Genomic DNA, 22,477 nt, shown 5'->3' with positions numbered 1-22,477 from the left:
ATCATGAGAGTAGAAGGGAGTATTCCCTACCCGTAGGGTTAGAGATCCTCCATATATCATGAGAGTAAAAGGAGTATTCCCTACCCGTAGGGTTACAGATCCTCCATATATCATGAGAGTAGAAGGAGTATTCCCTACCCGTAGGGTTACAGATCCTCCATATATCAAATAAGTTCTAATTTTTTATGTAGGTATTTAAGAATTCTCTTGAATAGGAGGTAGGGGTTCGCCGGGTAGAGGATCTATCCAAATATTGGTCTAGTACACAGTTGAGGTCTCCTCCAATGACCAGGTTAGTATGGGAGATATCTGGAATCAGGGCAAGGACTCTTTTGAAAAAAGAGGGGTTATCAATGTTTGGCCCATAGATATTTAGTAGAGTTACAGAAGTAGAGTGGATCTCTCCTATTACGATCACATAACGACCCTCTTTGTCCACAATAGTGGTTTTATGTTGAAAGGGAATTCCTTTCCGTACCAGAATCGCTGTGCCTCTCGTTTTGGCAGAGAAGTTAGAGTGATACACTTGCCCCACCCACTTACATTTAAGTCTGTTATGAGAATTGTTTTTCAGATGGGTTTCTTGCAAAAATATAATATCAGACGAGAGTGCTTTCAAGTGGGCTAGGACCTTGCCTCTCTTAATTGGTTCATTTAAACCCTTGACATTCCAGGAAGTGAATGTAAGCCCCGCCCTCCTCTCATTTGTAGTTCCTATGGTGGCCTGCATAGCACGTAAGTTACTAAAAAGGTAAGAAAGCGCACCAAACCATCACGATCAGCATATGTAGCACCTACACCCGAGCAGTATCCAACCCACCCCTCCCCCCCTGCAAGCACCTTTACTCTCCACCCTATTCCCCTACTTTCCCCAACATTTACCCCTCCCATCAACCCACATTTAACAGGCATACACAAAAAGGAGAGAAAAAAACATGAAAATAAAAATAATAAACACATTGTCTGGCCGATGCCAAAAAAGCACGGCGCAACCTCGAACAAGAGGTAAAACAAAAATAAAATCCCAACTATACGTTCACCTCTCATTATCCTAGAACTTCTACTAACATCTGAACTGAGGAGGCTCCCGCGAATAAAGTGTTCAATTAGCATCTAATAAACCTAAACAGAATAAGTTGCAACTTAAACATATCGTGCAGTTAAGCTTCATGTTGGGTCAATCCCTGAGATAAGCAAGATACAGCATCACAAGATTACATTGCTAAGCAATGCCGATCTAAACATAAACCATCAGCAACCGACATAGACAGCAGTACAATTACATATTGTGGGTTAGGAGATGGGAACAAGGATTTTGATATATTGAACGTACCCCCCAATCAAAAAAATAAAAAATAATAATAATTAAAAATAAAAAAAATACATTTTTTTCCTTTCTAAATAAAATTTTAAAATTATCTTTTTAATTACAAAAAAAACAATAGTGAGATATATATATATATATATATATATATATATATATATATATATATATATACATACATACATACATACATACATACATACATACATACATACATACATACATACCTATATACACACATTTACACACACACCCATACATACATACACATACATCCATAAACATACACACACTTGTACATATACATACATACATACACACTTGAACATATACATACATACACACACACACACGTGCACATATATACACACACACGTGCATACCTACCTACACACATCCATGCGCAAGTATATACACACATACCCACATACGTACACATACCTACGCACATACACATACATCCAAAAATATATACTTATAGAAATAAATATTGAAAAAAAAAAATATACACACACACACACATCTACATACACACCCCAGAATAGTAATCTACACTAATTTAAAATATACACATACCTGATACTAAAATGCTAAGAGAAAATAATAATAAAGTACACATAGTAATTATATGTACGCACACCTACACAGACACAAGCACCACGGAGGGCTGGTGGGAATCTAATCACACACCTACACAGACACAAGCACCACGGAGGGCTGGTGGGAATCTAATCGCACACCTACACAGACACAAGCACCACGGAGGGCTGGTGGGAATCTAATCGCACACCTACACAGACACAAGCACCACGGAGGGCTGGTGGGAATCTAATCGCACACCTACACAGACACAAGCACCACGGAGGGCTGGTGGGAATCTAATCACACACCTACACAGACACAAGCACCACGGAGGGCTGGTGGGAATCTAATCACACACCTACACAGACACAAGCACCACGGAGGGCTGGTGGGAATCTAATCACACACCTACACAGACACAAGCACCACGGAGGGCTGGTGGAATCTAATCACACACCTACACAGACACAAGCACCACGGAGGGCTGGTGGGAATCTAATCGCACACCTACACAGACACAAGCACCACGGAGGGCTGGTGGGAATCTAATCGCACACCTACACAGACACAAGCACCACGGAGGGCTGGTGGGAATCTAATCGCACACCTACACAGACACAAGCACCACGGAGGGCTGGTGGGAATCTAATCGCACACCTACACAGACACAAGCACCACGGAGGGCTGGTGGAATCTAATCGCACACCTACCAGACCAACACCACGGAGGGCTGGTGGGAATCTAATCGCACACCTACACAGACACAAGCACCACGGAGGGCTGGTGGGAATCTAATCGCACACCTACACAGACACAAGCACCACGGAGGGCTGGTGGGAATCTAATCGCACACCTACACAGACACAAGCACCACGGAGGGCTGGTGGGAATCTAATCGCACACCTACACAGACACAAGCACCACGGAGGGCTGGTGGGAATCTAATCGCACACCTACACAGACACAAGCACCACGAGGGCTGGTGGGAATCTAATCGCACACCTACACAGACACAAGCACCACGGAGGGCTGGTGGGAATCTAATCGCACACCTACACAGACACAAGCACCACGGAGGGCTGGTGGGAATCTAATCGCACACCTACACAGACACAAGCACCACGGAGGGCTGGTGGGAATCTAATCGCACACCTACACAGACACAAGCACCACGGAGGGCTGGTGGGAATCTAATCGCACACCTACACAGACACAAGCACCACGGAGGGCTGGTGGAATCTAATCGCACACCTACACAGACACAAGCACCACGGAGGGCTGGTGGGAATCTAATCGCACACCTACACAGACACAAGCACCACGGAGGGCTGGTGGGAATCTAATCGCACACCTACACAGACACAAGCACCACGGAGGGCTGGTGGGAATCTAATCGCACACCTACACAGACACAAGCACCACGGAGGGCTGGTGGGAATCTAATCGCACACCTACACAGACACAAGCACCACGGAGGGCTGGTGGGAATCTAATCGCACACCTACACAGACACAAGCACCACGGAGGGCTGGTGGGAATCTAATCGCACACCTACACAGACACAAGCACCACGGAGGGCTGGTGGGAATCTAATCGCACACCTACACAGACACAAGCACCACGGAGGGCTGGTGGGAATCTAATCGCACACCTACACAGACACAAGCACCACGGAGGGCTGGTGGGAATCTAATCGCACACCTACACAGACACAAGCACCACGGAGGGCTGGTGGGAATCTAATCGCACACCTACACAGACACAAGCACCACGGAGGGCTGGTGGGAATCTAATCGCACACCTACACAGACACAAGCACCACGGAGGGCTGGTGGGAATCTAATCGCACACCTACACAGACACAAGCACCACGGAGGGCTGGTGGGAATCTAATCGCACACCTACACAGACACAAGCACCACGGAGGGCTGGTGGGAATCTAATCGCACACCTACACAGACACAAGCACCACGGAGGCTGGTGGGAATCTAATCGCACACCTACACAGACACAAGCACCACGGAGGGCTGGTGGGAATCTAATCGCACACCTACACAGACACAAGCACCACGGAGGGCTGGTGGGAATCTAATCGCACACCTACACAGACACAAGCACCACGGAGGGCTGGTGGGAATCTAATCGCACACCTACACAGACACAAGCACCACGGAGGGCTGGTGGGAATCTAATCACACACCTACACAGACACAAGCACCACGGAGGGCTGGTGGGAATCTAATCACACACCTACACAGACACAAGCACCACGGAGGGCTGGTGGGAATCTAATCACACACCTACACAGACACAAGCACCACGGAGGGCTGGTGGGAATCTAATCGCACACCTACACAGACACAAGCACCACGGAGGGCTGGTGGGAATCTAATCGCACACCAACACAGACACAAGCACCACGGAGGGCTGGTGGGAATCTAATCGCACACCTACACAGACACAAGCACCACGGAGGGCTGGTGGGAATCTAATCGCACACCTACACAGACACAAGCACCACGGAGGGCTGGTGGGAATCTAATCGCACACCTACACAGACACAAGCACCACGGAGGGCTGGTGGGAATCTAATCGTACACCTACACAGACACAAGCACCACGGAGGGCTGGTGGGAATCTAATCACACACCTACACAGACACAAGCACCACGGAGGGCTGGTGGGAATCTAATCACACACCTACACAGACACAAGCACCACGGAGGTCTGGTGGGAATCTAATCGTGAGAGAGGGCCAGGCTATGACAAAGGCAGAACAGCACAAAACATCAACTTGCAATCCAGCGATAATATTCCGACCGGGAGTCGTTGTTTTCGTTCAAAGACTGAAAATGTAAACATGGAGTCGTCTCGTGCACGCGCACGCCAGTCTCATTGTTCTCAGATTGACCACTTACCAAATGCGCTACTGTTTTTCAGCCAGGGCCTGCAAAGTCATCATTCAACGTTCTGGCGCCTTCTGAGAGCCTATGGGAGCGTTAGAAAATGTCACGTTACAGCAGAGATCCCCTGTTTTGGATAGAGATGACAAAGCAGGCCAAGAAATGGTCAGAGGGCGCTTCCTGTTTGGAATCTTCTCAGGTTTTGGCCTGCCAAATGAGTTCTGTTATACTCACAGACACCATTCAAACAGTTTTAGAAACTTTAGGGTGTTTTCTATCCAAATCAAACAATTATATGCATATTCTAGTTTCTGGGCAGTAGTAATAACCAGATTAAATCGGGTACGTTTTTTTATCCGGATGTGAAAATACTGCCCCCTACCCTAGAGAGGTTAACCTAGTAAGATCATCAGCCACATGTCTTTAACCTAGTAAGATCATCAGCCACGTGTCGTTAACCTAGTAAGATCATCAGCCACGTGTCGTTAACCTAGTAAGATCATCAGCCACGTGTCGTTAACCTAGTAAGATCATCAGCCACGTGTCGTTAACCTAGTAAGATCATCAGCCACGTGTCGTTAACCTAGTAAGATCATCAGCCACGTGTCGTTAACCTAGTAAGATCATCAGCCACGTGTCGTTAACCTAGTAAGATCATCAGCCACGTGTCGTTAACCTAGTAAGATCATCAGCCACGTGTCGTTAACCTAGTAAGATCATCAGCCACGTGTCGTTAACCTAGTAAGATCATCAGCCACGTGTCGTTAACCTAGTAAGATCATCAGCCACGTGTCGTTAACCTAGTAAGATCATCAGCCACGTGTCGTTAACCTAGTAAGATCATCAGCCACGTGTCGTTAACCTAGTAAGATCATCAGCCACGTGTCGTTAACCTAGTAAGATCATCAGCCACGTGTCGTTAACCTAGTAAGATCATCAGCCACGTGTCGTTAACCTAGTAAGATCATCAGCCACGTGTCGTTAACCTAGTAAGTTCATCAGCCACGTGTCGTTATGTTAAGATGGATTGTTATAAGAAGTTTAATGCCCATTAATCGGTCAACCTCTAGTATGAACTGGTCTGTGTGGAGTCATGAACTGGTGTGTGTGTGTGTGTGTAGCCATGTCCTGGTGTATAAACTGGTGTGTGTGTGTGTGTGTAGCCATGTCCTGGTGTATAAACTGGTGTGTGTGTAGCCATGTCCTGGTGTATAAACTGGTGTGTGTGTGTGTAGCCATGTCCTGGTGTATAAACTGGTCTCTCTGTGTGTGTGTGTGTGTGTGTGTGTGTAGCCATGTCCTGGTGTATAAACTGGTGTGTGTGTGTGTGTGTGTGTAGCCATGTCCTGGTGTATAAACTGGTGTGTGTGTAGCCATGTCCTGGTGTATAAACTGGTCTGTGTGTGTGTAGCCATGTCCTGGTGTATAAACTGGTCTGTGTGTGTGTGTGTAGCCATGTCCTGGTGTATAAACTGGTCTGTGTGTGTGTGTGTGTGTGTGTGTGTGTGTAGCCATGTCCTGGTGTATAAACTGGTCTCTGTGTGTGTGTGTGTAGCCATGTCCTGGTGTATAAACTGGTGTGTGTGTGTGTGTGTAGCCATGTCCTGGTGTATAAACTGGTGTGTGTGTGTGTGTGTGTGTGTGTGTGTGTGTGTGTGTGTAGCCATGTCCTGGTGTATAAACTGGTGTGTGTGTGTGTGTGTGTGTGTGTGTGTGTGTGTATAGTAATGTCCTGGTGTATTAACTGGTGTGTGTGTGTGTGTGTGTGTGTGTGTGTGTAGCCATGTCCTGGTGTATAAACTGGTGTGTGTGTGTGTAGCCATGTCCTGGTGTATTAACTGGTGTGTGTGTGTAGCCATGTACTGGTGTATAAACTGGTGTGTGTGTGTGTGTGTGTGTGTAGCCATGTCCTGGTGTATAAACTAGGTGGGACGTCTCTGAGTGTGACGGTGCTGCAGGTGAATGGTGGAATGTTCCGGGTTCTGAACACCCATACAGACCACAGCATCGGAGGAGAGAGCTTCACCAGCGCCCTGGCAGGGCACTTGGCTGCCGAGTTCAAACGGTAATACACACACACACACACACACACACACACACACACACACACACAGCACCTGGCTGCCGAGTTCAAACGGTAATACACACACACACCTGGCTGCCGAGTTCAAACGGTAATACACACACACACACACAGCACCTGGCTGCCGAGTTCAAACGGTAATACACACACACCTGGCTGCCGAGTTCAAACGGTAATATACACACACACACACACACACACACACACACACACACACACACACACACACACACACACACAGCACCTGGCTGCAGAGTCCAATGGGGAACTGACAGCATCTTATCAACAACAACCTGTTCATATAGACCCCAGGAAGAAGGAGTTGGTTTCTACATATTCTGACAAGTGAACACTTGGATGTGGTCACTCCCATTTTCACACTCAGAATGTAGGGATGATTCCCCTCCACCCGGCCTGTTAGCCCTCCACTCGGCCTGTTAGCCATGGGAGAGCGTATTCCCCAACATCTGATCCCTGGTTTTAACGGTGTCTGTCCCCCCCCCCTCCACTCGGCCTGTTAGCCATGGGAGAGCGTATTCCCCTACATCTGATCCCTGGTTTTAACGGTGTCTGTCCCCCCCCTCCACTCGGCCTGTTAGCCATGGGAGAGCGTATTCCCCTACATCCCTGGTTTTAACGGTGTCTGTCCCCCCCCCTCCACTCGGCCTGTTAGTCATGGGAGAGCGTATTCCCCTACATCCCTGGTTTTAACGGCGTCTGTCTGTCTGCAGGTCGTTTAAACAGGATGTTAGCAGTAACGCGAGGGCCATGTTGAAGCTGATGAACGGAGCAGACATGGCCAAACATTCTCTCTCCACGCTGGGTTCTGCTAATTGCTTCGTTGACTCTCTACACGACGGCATGGACTTCGACTGCAACATCTCCAGGTGACTACACTACCCACAAACCCCTGCTCTCTTACCTACCACAATGTGTATTTGTATTTATTTAAATAGGCAAGTCGGTTAAGAACAAATTCTTATTTACAATGACTGCCTCCCCTGAACGACTCTGGGCCAATCATGTGCCGCCCTATGGGACTTCCGATCACGGCCGGTTGTGATACAGCCCTGAATGGAACCCGGGTCTGTAGTGACGCCTGTAGAGCTGCGATGCAGGGCCTTAGACCGCTGCGCCCTTCACAATCCCCCTCTTCATACACCGCCACAGGAAAGTCACACTGTGTTTCTTTTCTCAGGGCCCGTTTTGAGCTGCTGTGTTCTTCCCTGTTCAACAAGAGTGTCCAACCAATCAGAAGCCTGCTGGAGACGACTGGGCTCTCTACTAGCGACATCAACAAGGTAACCCTCAGCCTCAGCCTACCTAACATGGGGTTTGGGAGTTGCCATGGCAACGGTGCTTTGTAAATACTGGACGTATAGTTACTATTTATAAACATCTGGATTTATTTTGGGGGGGATGAAGTGTCAACTTGATAGCTAGCTAGTTTGGCTTTCTCCGACCAACATAAAATGTCTGCAAAATAAAATCATTATTTCACCTGAGAAACATCACCCGACTCAGTCCTGTTCTCTCTAAACCTGAGAGGCTGGTCAACTCCCGAGACACAGTAATCTAGTAGGAAGGTGACGTGTCTTTGGCTATGCCGGATTAAGTGATATAACATGCTATTCTATAAAATCCTTTCTCTGTAATTAATATCACCTGATTCGCTAATCATGTAAATGTAATTAACTAGAAAGTCGGGGCACCACGGAAGAGTGTTTATAGAGCCGTTATCTTCCGAATAAACTCTTTAAAGACTTTAATATTTTACATCGATAGCCGTCAATATTAATCTTCATTTTATTTTCAGTCTCATAATGAAAGTTGTAAATTCTTGGTTCACGAACCCTGGCTAACAAGTTGAATCAGCAATACAAAATTGGGTTTATTTATTTACTAAATGCCTAACTAATCACACAGAATACAAATGATGTCATACAGAAAACATCCCTGGTGGACGGAGCCGACATGGCGGCTTGTTACACAAAGAAGGGGGTTGGGCTTGAATGAAAGAGCGGGAAGACTTAGGAACAAAGAAACAGCAGCTATGCTATCGTACATACATTATCTTATGCATTCTAAATTACCGCCCATTTGGAAAAGGAAAATGCAATAAATATTTACTCTGAGCTGCGCTTCGGTAGGTTGGTCGTAGATGCTGGCCGGGTTGGCCAACAGATTTTCCTGTCCTCGGAAGAATGTCTCTGGTGGTAAATTGGATACGTGGTGGTATCTTCGTCCGTCTGTTAGACTGGATCCGTCGTCCGTCCTTTCCTAGCCCACGTCTACAGCGGCCGCTGCTAACTCACCGGCTAGGAAGTATTACTTCTGTAGTGAATAAGAGTTCAAAGTTCATACCATTCACAACCAAAGCTCACACCGAGGTTGGCTTAGTTCTGTACTTGACATGTGTGTCCTTGTAACGCAGAGGCTGCAGACCTCACGTAGTGGAACTCCTGGAGAACATTGGTCATTGTCTTATATAGTGGCGAGGGGAGAAGGGTGTGTTTCATCGTTTATAACCCACGTTTCTTCACAGGGGCGGGCCACTGATCAAGCAGGGCACTTTCCTTATGAAAACCCAATTCTCTCAATTGGAAGCTAAAATTACATTTAATCTCCTAACAAACAATTTCAATATCATGATAACTAGAATGTGTATACTTTCCCAGGTACAGTTTGTCGTCCTGTCATCAGTCATAATGTCTCAGATGACAACCGAACTGACATCCATACTCATTACGTTCCAAAGCATATTTCCAACTGGTTTTATTACTGAAATATGGTTCCTTTCCCCCCACTTGTTTGATGTTCCCAGACTCTCTATATTTAACAAAGGCTATTCAACAGTCCTTCAGTGGGGTCAGAGAGAGAGGGAAGGGAGAAAGGTATTTATGGGGGGTCATAAACCTTACCCACAGGCCAACGTCATGACAACTGCAATGCTCTCCTTGGTGGTCTCCCCTCAAAAAGCATCCACAGGCTGCAGCTTGTGCAGAACAGCGTTGCCAGGATCCTTACAGGAACCCAGAAATCAATCAATCAAATGTATTTATATAGCCCTTCTTACATCAGCTGATATCTCAAAGTGCTGTACAGAAACCCAGCCTAAAACCGCAAACAGCAAGCAATGCAGGTGTAGAAGCACGGTGGCTAGGAAAAACTCCCCTAGAAAGGCCAAAACCTAGGAAGAAACCTAGAGAGGAACCAGGCTATGAGGGGTGGCAAGGAAAAACTCCCTAGAAAGGCCAGAACCCAGGAAGAAACCTAGAGAGGAACCAGGCTATGAGGGGTGGCCAGTCCTCTTCTGGCTGTGCCGGGTGGAGATTATAACAGCACATGGCCAAGATGTTCAAATGTTGTGTGTTCCAGGTGGTTCTCTGTGGGGGTTTAACGGTGTGTGTGTTCCAGGTAGTTCTCTGTGGGGGTTCTGCGAGGATCCCTCGGCTGCAGCAGATGATCAGAGATCTGTTCGCTGACGTGGAGCTGCTAAGCTCCGCCCCTCCTGATGAGGTCATCGCGGTCGGCGCAGCGATGGAGGCGGGCCTTCTAGTCGGCCGGGAGATTGGCTCCTCCCCAGAGTCTGTTACCGTGGAAGCCTGTGTCTCAGACATTCTGCTCAAGGTACACACACAGACACACACAGACAGACACACACAGACAGACACACACAGACAGACACACACAGACAGACACACACAGACAGACACACACACAGACAGACACACACACAGACAGACACACACACAGACAGACACACACACAGACAGACACACAGACAGACAGACAGACACACACAGACAGACAGACACACACAGACAGACAGACACACACACACACACAGACAGACACACACAGACAGACAGACACACACAGACAGACAGACACACACAGACAGACAGACACACACAGACAGACAGACACACACAGACAGACAGACACACACAGACAGACAGACACACAGACACACAGACACACAGACAGACAGACACACACACACACACAGACAGACACACACACAGATCAGTGACTAATAGAGCAGCTTCTGATTAGCTAATCTGTGTGATTGACAGGAGGTGGATGAAACAGGGGCTGAGGTGTTCTCTGTGCTCCTCCCCTCGGGCACGCCCCTTCCTGCTCGGCGACATCACATCCTGTCTGGTCCTGGCCGCTTGGCATCCCTCTGTCTGGAGCTTTACCAGAAAACCACAGAGCAGCCAGAGAGACTGGCCAAGGTACACACACACACACACACACCACACCACACACACCATATATACACACACACACCCACCCTCCACCAGAGCAGCCAGAGAGACTGGCCAAGGTACGCGCACACACACACACCCCCCCCCCCCCCTCCACCAGAAAACCACAGAGCAGCCAGAGAGACTGGCCAAGGTACACACACACACACACACACACACACACACACCCCCTCCCTCCACCAGAAAACCACAGAGCAGCCAGAGAGACTGGCCAAGGTACACACACACACCCCCCCCTCCACCAGAGAGCCAGCATGTCTCTCTTGTCTGCAGATTGTTCTGAGAGACCTGGAGACCAAAGAGGACAACCATGACATTGATGCCGTGGTAACCATGAAGAGGTAACTCCCAGCAGCACTCTGTTTCAGCTGTGGACCGGACCGTGTATTTGGACCGGACCGTGTGTGTGGACCGTGTATTCGGACCGTGTGTGTGGACCGTGTATTCTGACCGGACCGTGTGTGTGGACCGTGTATGTGGACCGGATCGTGTATGTGGACCGTGTATTCTGACCGGACCGTGTGTGTGGACCGTGTATTTGGACCGGACAGTGTATGTATGTGGACTGGACCGGACCGTGTATTCGGACCGGGGTGTAACCTGTGTGTGTTTCAGGGACGGGTCTCTCCATGTGAGCTGTGTGGAGCAGAACAGTGGGAAGACTGAAGCCATCAGTATATCAGCAGTCTCCTGATTTCACCACCAGCTCCAAGTTAATGTCATTTTACTTGTTGTTAAAGTTCCTTTTTAAAGTTTAAATAAAGACATTCTGGTTTAACTTAGTTCCTTTATTCTCTTCAGTTACGAACAGCTGCAACAGACTTCCTTTATTCTCTCCAGTTACGAACAGCGTTAGTCTATCTGTGGTCTCTCAGCCTGGCAGGAGGAGACTGCAGGTCTGTGTTCCCTACTGAACATTTACAGGGTGGTTGAGGGGCGTCGCTGTGGTTTCTCTTGGCCCTGATAGGCCAGGTGTGCAGCAGGCACTGGTAGGGTACATGTGTATATAGGGTATGGGTAAGGTGTCTCTCTAACAAAGTAGGGCATGGGTATGGTATCTCTAACAAAGTAGGGCATGGGTAAGGTGTCTCTATAACAAGGTAGGGCATGGGTAAGGTGTCTCTATAACAAGGTAGGGCATGGGTAAGGTGTCTCTATAACAAGGTAGGACATGGCTAAGGTCTAGATAATTCCTAGGCGCCACACATGAAATCGTATATATGCATTAATCAATTGACTTGAAGTTGGACAAAAACAGACAACTATTTTCAGGCGAGGAAGACATTGTGGGTTCTTGACAATCATCCATTGACTCTATAACAGAGATGGACCCATATAACCTGGACCCCTCTCACACAACCTGGACCCCTCTATAACAGATGGACCCATATAACCTGGACCCCTCTCACATATAACCTGGACCCATTTAACCTGGACTCCTCTATAACAGATGGACCCATATAACCTGGACCCCTCTCACATATAACCTGGACCCCTCTATAACAGATGGACCCATATAACCTGGACTCCTCTATAACCTGGACCCCTCTCACATATAACCTGGACTCCTCTCACATATAACCTGGACCCCTCTATAACCTGGACTCCTCTCACATATAACCTGGACTCCTCTCACATATAACCTGGACTCCTCTCACATATAACCTGGACTCCTCTCACATATAACCTGGACTCCTCTCACATATAACCTGGACTCCTCTCACATATAACCTGGACTCCTCTCACATATAACCTGGACCCCTCTCACATATAACCTGGACCCCTCTCACATATAACCTGGACCCCTCTCACACATAACCTGGACTCCTCTCACACATATAACCTGGACTCCTCTCACACATATAACCTGGACTCCTCTCACACATAACCTGGACTCCTCTCACACATAACCTGGACTCCTCTCACACATAACCTGGACTCCTCTCACACATAACCTGGACTCCTCTCACACATAACCTGGACTCCTCTCACATATAACCTGGACTCCTCTCACATATAACCTGGACTCCTCTCACATATAACCTGGACTCCTCTCACATATAACCTGGACTCCTCTCACATATAACCTGGACTCCTCTCACATATAACCTGGACTCCTCTCACATATAACCTGGACTCCTCTCACACAACCTGGACTCTTCTCACATATAACCTGGACTCCTCTCACACATATAACCTGGACTCCTCTCACACATATAACCTGGACTCCTCTCACACATATAACCTGGACTCCTCTCACACATAACCTGGACTCCTCTCACATATAACCTGGACTCCTCTCACATATAACCTGGACTCCTCTCACATATAACCTGGACTCCTCTCACATATAACCTGGACTCCTCTCACATATAACCTGGACCCCTCTCACACATAACCTGGACTCCTCTCACACATAACCTGGACTCCTCTCACACATAACCTGGACTCCTCTCACATATAACCTGGACTCCTCTCACATATAACCTGGACTCCTCTCACATATAACCTGGACCCCTCTCACACATAACCTGGACCCCTCTCACACATAACCTGGACTCCTCTCACACATAACCTGGACCCCTCTCACATATAACCTGGACTCCTCTCACATATAACCTGGACCCCTCTATAACCTGGACCCCTCTATAACCTGGACTCCTCTCACACATAACCTGGACCCCTCTCACATATAACCTGGACCCCTCTATAACCTGGACTCCTCTCACACATATAACCTGGACTCCTCTCACACATATAACCTGGACTCCTCTCACACATAACCTGGACTCCTCTCACACATAACCTGGACTCCTCTCACATATAACCTGGACTCCTCTCACATATAACCTGGACTCCTCTCACATATAACCTGGACTCCTCTCACATATAACCTGGACTCCTCTCACATATAACCTGGACTCCTCTCACATATAACCTGGACTCCTCTCACATATAACCTGGACCCCTCTCACACATAACCTGGACCCCTCTCACACATAACCTGGACTCCTCTCACACATAACCTGGACCCCTCTCACATAACCTGGACTCCTCTCACATATAACCTGGACCCCTCTATAACCTGGACCCCTCTATAACCTGGACTCCTCTCACACATAACCTGGACCCCTCTCACATATAACCTGGACCCCTCTATAACCTGGACCCCTCTATAACCTGGACTCCTCTCACACATAACCTGGACTCCTCTCACATATAACCTGGACTCCTCTCACACATAACCTGGACTCCTCTCACATATAACCTGGACTCCTCTCTCACATAACCTGGACTCCTCTCACACATAACCTGGACTCCTCTCACATATAACCTGGACCCCTCTATAACCTGGACTCCTCTCACACATAACCTGGACTCCTCTCACACATAACCTGGACTCCTCTATAACCTGGACCCCTCTCACATATAACCTGGACTCCTCTCACATATAACCTGGACCCCTCTCACACATATAACCTGGACATTGAGGGCTTCCACCATTTTAAAATAGTCACCTGGATGGAATGATCATTGGGTGCTAAGGTTGGGAAATGACTAAGCTACTGTATATCATGGCCACAATGTTCCAGACTGCTTAAGGTGGACTGCTCTCCCATAGGCACCACTGCATTAGCAGCTGGCTTTGCTCAGCTCATTGACTGTCTATGAATCAGAAACAACTAGTGGGTGGAATGTCTCGCTTCCTCTTCCCTCTGTCTATATACAAAGAGTTAGACAGGGTCAGAGCGACTGACTTCCTGTCCTGGTGACCACTTCCTCTCCAGCGGCCAGTCTCCTGTACAGATCGCTGAGCTCGTCTGGTCCGGGTCGGTGTGAGTCCGGCGTAGACGGGATGTCAAAGTCCGATGACAACTGAGACTCCGTTGGCTCTGATTGGTGAGTGTGGCTGCCACACTCCTCCCCCCCAGCATCCAGATTGGTCAATGCATCTCCCTGACACCGGTCTTCTGATTGGATGAGCATGCCGTCAGCCTGACTGGGGCCTCGCCCAGCCGAGAGAGAAATTGACGGCGAGGGGAGTTTGACGAAGTCATCAACAAACAGCTCTGGGGTCTGGGAGCCTGTGAGTGTAGAGTGGGAGGGGCTTGTGTGAGAGCAGGAGTTTGGTTGGCTGTCCGTCAGTATCTCCGTGGTGAAAAACTCCTCCCAGCGAGGAGGGGGGCCAGAATTAGATACAGACCCCTCGTCTCTCTCCTCCCCACCTCTCTCTTCTTCCTCCAGGTCTCTCCCCTCCTCCTCATCATCATCGTCATTAGATTCGGTACAGTCCATGTAGTCTCCTGTGATGAGAGGTGTGAGGGGAAGAGGTTCATCGGGAGGGTTAGGGAGCGTTGTGGGTGTGGCCTCCTGCATCATCACCCTCTTCCTGACAGGGGCCAGGTCCGCCCCCTCAAACAGCCAATCAGCACGGTCCACATCTGATATAAAAAAAACAGAGCCAATCACAAAGCGGTGACATAATGTAGAAAGGCTGGTTGGAAGGGACAGCTGGCTGTGGTCAGGAGAGAGACTCACCGTGGGTTTGCTGCTCTGGTCTGGTGCGTTTCAGTGCTCCCAGAGGTCTGTAGACCACAGCTGAAGAGGACACGTCCCTACACATAGACTTCAACCTGGAGACAGACGGTTACACATTCACACATACAGTAACAAATGCAGTGCATTCGGAAAGTATTCAGACCCCTTCCCTTGTTCCACATTTTGTTACGTTACAGCCTTATTCTACAATGGAGGAAGACAATTATTCAATCCATCTACCGTAAATTCCGGACTATAAGCCGCAACTTTTTTCCCAGGCTTTGAACCTCGCGGCTTAAACAATGACGCGGCTAATATATGGATTTTTCCCGCTTTCAATTTTTTTTTTCCTAAAAAACACATTCTGTGACGTGCTCAGTTTTTTGGCGGCATGAAGCTTTCATTAGACCAATGAAATTGCCAAACGGGTTAAGGTAAAACAACTTTTTTGTTTACTTTTTAGATTAAATTGAGCGCTCTCAAACTTCCCATCATTCTGATTACGGTAGTAATTTTGTCACCCTCATCATGGCAAAGACACGGAGAAATGCATATGATGCAGCTTTCAAGTTGAAGGCGATTGATCTGGCTGTTGGAAAAGGAAATAGAGCTGCTGCACGGGAGCTTGGTCTTAATGAGTCGATGATAAGACGTTGGAAACAGCAGCCTGAGGAATTGACTCAGTGCAAAAAGACAACTAAAGCTTACTGCTAATTTTGTAATTTTTTTTACAAGCCGTGTTTCGTTAAAGCCTATTTATTTTTGTTACAAGCCGTGTTTCGTTAAAGCCTGTGTAAAGTTCATTTGTTTCAATGTACCGGTAGGCACCTGAGGCTTATAGACATGTGCGGCTTATTTATGTTCAAAATAAAATAAAAAAAATTTAATTCAGTGGGTGCGGCTTATATTCAGGTGCGCTTAATAGTCCGGAAATTACGGTACACAGAAAGCTCATTCACATCAGTGTCACACCTGATCAGTATTCAGACCCTTTGATATGAGACTCCAAATGGAGCTCAGGTGCTTCCTGTTTCCATTGATCATCCTTGATGTTTCTACAACTTGATTGGAGTCCACTTGTGGTAAATTCAATTGATTGGACATGATTTGGAAAGGCACACACCTGTCTATATAAGGTCCCACAGTTGACAGTGCACGTCAGAGCAGAAACCAAGCCATGAGGTTGAAGGAATTGTCCGTAGAGCTCCGAGACAGGATTGTGTCGAGGCACAGATCTGGAGAAGGGTACCAAAAAAATGTCTGAAGTATTGAAGGTCCCCAAGAACACAGTGGCCTCCATCATTCTTAAATGGAAGAAGTTTAGAACCACCAAGACTCTACCTAGAGCTGGCCGCCTGGCCAGGGAGGTGACCAAGAACCCGATGGTCACTCTGACAGAGCTCCAGAGTTCCTCTGTGGAGATGGGAGAACCTTCCAGAAGGACAACAATCTCTGCAGCACTCCACCAATCAGGCCTTTATGGTAGAGTGGCCAGACGGAAGCCACTCCTCAGTAAAAGGCACGACAGCACGCTTGGAGTTTGCCAAAAGACAACTAAAGGATTCTCAGACCATGAGAAACCAGATTGAACTCTTTGGCCTGAATGCCAAGCGTTAAGTCTGGAGAAAACCAGGCGCCGCTCATCACCTGGCCAATACCATCCCTACGGTGAAGCGTGGTGGCAGCATCATGCTGTGGGGATGTTTTTCAGCGACAGGGACTGGGAGACTAGTCAGGATCGAGGGAGAGATGAACGGAGCAAAGTACAGAGAGATCCTTGATGAAAACCTGCTCTAGAACGCTCAGGAACTCAGACTGGGGTGAAGGTTCACCTTCCAACAGGACAACGGCCCTAAGCACATAGCCAAGACAACGCAGGAGTGGCTTCGGGACAAGTCTCTGAATGTCCTTGAGTGGCCCAGCCAGAGCCCGGACTTGAACCTGATCGAACAGCTCTGGAGACCTTAAAATAGCTGTCCCCATCCAACCTGACAGAGCTTGAGAGGATCCGCAGAGAAGAATGGAAGGAACTCCCCAAATACAGGTGTACCAAGCTTGTAGCATCATACCCAAGAAGACTCAAGGCTGTAATCTCTGCCAAAGGTCCTTCAAAGTATTGAGTAAAGGGTCTGAATACTTATATAAATGTGATTTCTTTTTTTATATATTTGATACATTTGCAAAAATGTCTTAACCTGTTTTTGCTTTGTTATTATGGGGTATTTATCAATTTTAGAATAAGGCTGTGGAAAAAGTGAAGGGGTCTGAATACTTCCCAATGCACTGAACACACACAGGCCTAATTATCCACAGTCCTGTCATGGATTCAACAGCATTGGATTAAATCCGCATGCTTCCCAGACGAAACAGTACGGTAGAGTTCATCTACAATATAACAGTACGGTAGAGTTCATACACATACACTGAACTAAAATATAAACGCAACATGTAAAGTGTTGGTCCCATGTTTCAGGAGCTGAAATTAAAGATCCCAGAAAAGTTCCATATGCATCAAAAAGCGTATTTCTCTAAAATGTTGTGAATAGATTTGTTTACATCCCTGTTAGTGAGCATTTCTCCTTTGCCAAGATAATCCATCCACCTGACAGGTGTGGCATATCAAGAAGCTGATTAAACAGAATGATCATTACACAGGTGCACCTTGTGCTGGGGACAATAAAAGGCCATTCTAAAATGTGCAGTTTTGTCACAACACTACCACAGAGCTCTCACATTGAGGGAGCATTCGATTGGCATGCTGACTGCAGGAATATCCACCAGAGCTGTTGCCAGATCATTTAATGTTCAATTCTCTACCATAAGCCGCCTCCAACATCGTTTTAGAGAACTTGGCAGTACGTCCAACCGGCCTCACAACCGGCAGACCACGTGTAACCACACCAGCCAAGGACCTCCACATCTGGCTTCTTCACCTGCGGGATCATCTGAGACCAGCCACCCGGACAGCTGATGAAACAGTAGAATTTCTGCACAAACTGTAAGAAACCGTCTTGAGGAAGCTCGTCGTCCTCAGCAGGGTCTTGACCTGACTGCAGTTCGGCACGCTGGAGAAATGTGCTTTCACGGGTGAATCGCGATTTCAACTGTACCTGGTAGATGGCAGACAGCTTTTATGGTGTTGTGTTGGCGAGCGGTTTACTGATGTTAACGTTGTGAACAGAGGGCCCCATGGTGGAGGTGGGGTTATGGTATGGGCCCCATGGTGGCGGTGGGGTTATGGTATGGGCCCCATGGTGGCGGTGGAGTTATGGTATGGGCCCCATGGTGGAGGTGGGGTTATGGTATGGGCCCCATGGTGGAGGTGGGGTTATGGTATGGGCCCCATGGTTCTTCCATGGCCTGCATACTCACCAGACATGTCACCCGTTGAGCATGTTTGGGATGCTCTGGATCGAGGTGTACAACGGCGTGTTCCAGTTCCCACCAATATCCAGTAACTTCTCACAGCCATTGAAGAGGAGTGGGACAACATTCCACAATCAGCAGCCTGATCAGCTCTATGTGAAGGAGATGTGTCGCGCTGCTTGAGGTAAATGGTGGAGACACCAGATACTGACTGGTTTCCTGATCCACACCCCTACCTGTTCTTTTTAAAGGTACCTGTGACCAACCGACGCATATCTGTATCCCCAGTCATGTGACCTCCATAGATTAGGGCCTAATGAATGCATTCCATTGACTGGTTTCCTCATATGAACTAACTCAGTCAGACCTTTGACATGGTTGTGTTTATATTGTTGTTCAGTGTATTATGTTAACATTTTGGGACATTTTTGTTCATTTTGGACTTCGGAGAGGGTTTTTTCGGCTGCTCAGGTACTAAATGTCTTTCTGGAGGCAAGCCGAAGTTCTGAGCCGAAGTCTCCGCCCCTACGTCAACAAGAGAACTCGTTTTCATGCACATTTTTTCATAGAGAAATACTGCACCAAACATCTTAGTTAGATGTGAAATTGTGCGACTAATTTTGACAACAACTTGAATGTTGAGTTGTCTTTAATTAATTGTGATTATTTTCAGGAAGTGTATAATGGCTACGGTTCAGCTAGCCGGGGTTCAGCTAGCCGGGTTAATTAATTGTGATTATTTTGAGGAAGTGTATAATGGCTACGGTTCAGCTAGCCGGGGTTCAGCTAGCCGGGTTAATTAATTGTGATTATTTTGAGGAAGTGTATAATGGCTACGGTTCAGCTAGCCGGGGTTCAGCTAGCCGGGGTTCAGCTAGCCGGGTTAATTAATTGTGATTATTTTCAGGAAGTGTATAATGGCTACGGTTTAGCTAGCCGGGTTCAGCTAGCCGGGGTTCAGCTAGCCGGGTTAATTAATTGTGATTATTTTGAGGAAGTGTATAATGGCTACGGTTCAGCTAGCCGGGGTTCAGCTAGCCGGGTTAATTAATTGTGATTATTTTCAGGAAGTGTATAATGGCTACGGTTCAGCTAGCCGGGTTCAGCTAGCCGGGGTTCAGCTAGCCGGGGTTCAGCTAGCCGAGTTAATTAATTGTGATTATTTTCAGGAAGTGTATAATGGCTACGGTTCAGCTAGCCGGGGTTCAGCTAGCCGGGGTTCAGCTAGCCGGGTTAATTAATTGTGATTATTTTCAGGAAGTGTATAATGGCTACGGTTCAGCTAGCCGGGTTCAGCTAGCCGGGGTTCAGCTAGCCGGGTTAATTAATTGTGATTATTTTCAGGAAGTGTATAATGGCTACGGTTCAGCTAGCCGGGGTTCAGCTAGCCGGGGTTCAGCTAGCCGGGTTAATTAATTGTGATTATTTTCAGGAAGTGTATAATGGCTACGGCGTCTCAATGGACAAACCGTACTATTGATGTTTTTTCTCATCTTTCAAGCGAAGGTCTTTTAAGGGATTTATGGGGCTCACGTGTTGTTCAGCTAAAACAAACTAAAGCATGCTGACGCCTTTAGGGTGTTGGGGGTTGGGGTATTAGGGTGTTGGGGGTTGGGGTATTAGGGTGTAAGGGGGTTGGGGTATTAGGGGGTAAGGGGGTTGGGTTATTAGGGGGTAAGGGGGTTGGGGTATTAGGGTGTAAGGGGGTTGGGGTATTAGGGGGTTGGGTTATTAGGGTGTAAGGGGGTTGGGTTATTAGGGTGTAAGGGGGTTGGGGTATTAGGGTGTAAGGGGGTTGGGGTATTAGGGGGTTGGGGTATTAGGGTGTAAGGGGGTTGGGTTATTAGGGTGTAAGGGGGTTGGGGTATTAGGGTGTAAGGGGGTTGGGGTATTAGGGGGTTGGGGTATTAGGGTGTAAGGGGGTTGGGTTATTAGGGTGTAAGGCGGTTGGGGTATTAGGGGGTTGGGGTATTAGGGGGTAAGGGGGTTGGGGTATTAGGGGGTTGGGGTATTAGGGGGTAAGGGGGTTGGGTTATTAGGGGGTAAGGGGGTTGGGGTATTAGGGTGTAAGGGGGTTGGGGTATTAGGGTGTAAGGGGGTTGGGGTATTAGGGGGTGTAAGGGGGTTGGGGTATACGGGTGTAAGGGGGGGTTGGAGTATAAGGGGATTGGGGTATTAGGGTGTAAGGCAGTTGGGGTATTAGGGTGTAAGGGGTATAAGGCGGTTGGGGTATTAGGGTGTAAGGGGTATAAGGGGGGTTGGGGTATTAGGGTGTAAGGGGTATAAGGGGGTTGGGGTATTAGGGGTAAGGGGGTGTAAGGGGGTTGGGGTATACGGGTGTAAGGGGGGTTTGGAGTATAAGGGGATTGGGGTATTAGGGTATAAGGCAGTTGGGGTATTAGGGTGTAAGGGGTATAAGGCGGTTGGGGTATTAGGGTGTAAGGGGTATAAGGGTGTAGGGGTATTAGGGTGTAAGGGTATTAGGGGGTTGGGGTATTAGGGTGTAAGGGTATTAGGGGGTTGGGGTATTAGGGTGTAAGGAGGTTGGGGTATTAGGGTGTAAGGGGTATAAGGGTGTAGGGGTATTAGGGTGTAAGGGTATTAGGGGGTTGGGGTATTAGGGTGTAAGGGATTTGGGGTATTAGGGTGTAAGGGTATTAGGGTGTAGGGGTATTAGGGGGTTGGGGTATTAGGGTGTAAGGGGTATAAGGGTGTAAGGGTGTAGGGGTATTAGGGTGTAGGGGTATTAGGGGGTTGGGGTATTAGGGTGTAAGGGGTATAAGGGTGTAGGGGTATTAGGGTGTAGGGGTATTAGGAGGTTGGGGTATTAGGGTGTAAGGGGTATAAGGGTGTAGGGGTATTAGGGTGTAAGGGGTATTAGGGGGTTGGGGTATTAGGGTGTAAGGGGTATTAGGGTGTAAGGGGTATAAGGGTGTAGGGGTATTAGGGTGTAGGGGTATTAGGAGGTTGGGGTATTAGGGTGTAAGGGGTATAAGGGTGTAGGGGTATTAGGGTGTAAGGGGTATTAGGGGGTTGGGGTATTAGGGTGTAAGGGGTATAAGGGTGTAGGGGTATTAGGGTGTAAGGGTATTAGGAGGTTGGGGTATTAGGGTGTAAGGGGTATAAGGGTGTAGGGGTATTAGGGGGTTGGGGTATTAGGGTGTAAGGGGGTTGGGGTGTAGAGAAGACATTCAGTGTATAGAGGATGACTGGCTCACAGCTGGCTGACATCAGCGTGGGTTCGGCCAATAGGAACGACACTGGGGTAGATGTTGACGGGCTGGAGATAAGACAGGAAGTCTTTGATCTGAAAACAGGAAGAAGAGAAGAGTATCACACACAGACAGACACAGACAGACAGACAGACAGACAGACAGACAGACAGACAGACAGGCAGGCAGGCAGG

At 47.9% G+C, this 22,477-nt stretch overlaps 3 protein-coding genes across 18 annotated transcripts in view; 1 reads left to right on the top strand and 2 right to left on the bottom strand.

Moving 5' to 3' along the window:
- The window catches only part of LOC115189846 (heat shock 70 kDa protein 14), a 39,675-nt gene extending 27,731 nt beyond the window's left edge, over window positions 1-11,944 (top strand). The window contains exons 7-13 of the mRNA XM_029748370.1: window positions 6,713-6,874; window positions 7,624-7,779; window positions 8,091-8,193; window positions 10,310-10,522; window positions 10,972-11,133; window positions 11,440-11,507; window positions 11,782-11,944. Of these exons, the coding sequence (XP_029604230.1) occupies window positions 6,713-6,874; window positions 7,624-7,779; window positions 8,091-8,193; window positions 10,310-10,522; window positions 10,972-11,133; window positions 11,440-11,507; window positions 11,782-11,860 (943 nt within the window). The 3' untranslated portion in view covers window positions 11,861-11,944. The remainder of the gene's footprint in view (window positions 1-6,712; window positions 6,875-7,623; window positions 7,780-8,090; window positions 8,194-10,309; window positions 10,523-10,971; window positions 11,134-11,439; window positions 11,508-11,781) is intronic.
- LOC115189845 (protein artemis) overlaps window positions 11,940-22,477 on the bottom strand; it is a 27,712-nt gene continuing 17,174 nt past the window's right edge. The window contains exons 12-16 of one of the 3 annotated variants that reach the window (XM_029748367.1): window positions 22,290-22,378; window positions 15,706-15,800; window positions 14,540-15,608; window positions 14,269-14,329; window positions 13,640-13,928 (exon numbers count right to left, since the gene is read on the bottom strand). In XM_029748367.1, coding sequence (XP_029604227.1) covers window positions 14,911-15,608; window positions 15,706-15,800; window positions 22,290-22,378 — 882 coding nt within the window. In that variant the 3' untranslated portion in view covers window positions 13,640-13,928; window positions 14,269-14,329; window positions 14,540-14,910. Of the gene's footprint in view, window positions 12,749-13,639; window positions 13,929-14,268; window positions 14,330-14,539; window positions 15,609-15,705; window positions 15,801-22,289; window positions 22,379-22,477 lie in introns of those variants that run through there. The other 2 variants (XM_029748368.1, XM_029748369.1) reach the window with 2 other exon arrangements.
- Window positions 13,640-22,477, bottom strand: part of LOC115189842 (protein artemis) — a 162,185-nt gene continuing 153,347 nt past the window's right edge. Inside the window, exons 17-21 of one of the 14 annotated variants that reach the window (XM_029748360.1) lie at window positions 14,540-14,646; window positions 14,269-14,329; window positions 14,083-14,192; window positions 13,803-13,841; window positions 13,640-13,763 (exon numbers count right to left, since the gene is read on the bottom strand). The gene's annotated coding sequence lies outside the window, so the exon portion shown is untranslated. Of the gene's footprint in view, window positions 13,881-14,082; window positions 14,193-14,251; window positions 14,330-14,478; window positions 14,501-14,539; window positions 14,647-22,477 lie in introns of all 14 variants that reach the window. The other 13 variants (XM_029748358.1, XM_029748357.1, XM_029748361.1 and 10 more) reach the window with 13 other exon arrangements.

The sequence above is a fragment of the Salmo trutta genome, unplaced genomic scaffold, assembly GCF_901001165.1.
Source record: "Salmo trutta unplaced genomic scaffold, fSalTru1.1, whole genome shotgun sequence".
Taxonomy (NCBI): Eukaryota; Metazoa; Chordata; class Actinopteri; order Salmoniformes; family Salmonidae; genus Salmo; species Salmo trutta.
Note: the sequence above shows the minus strand (reverse complement) of the source record. Positions and strands in the feature narration are given on the sequence as shown.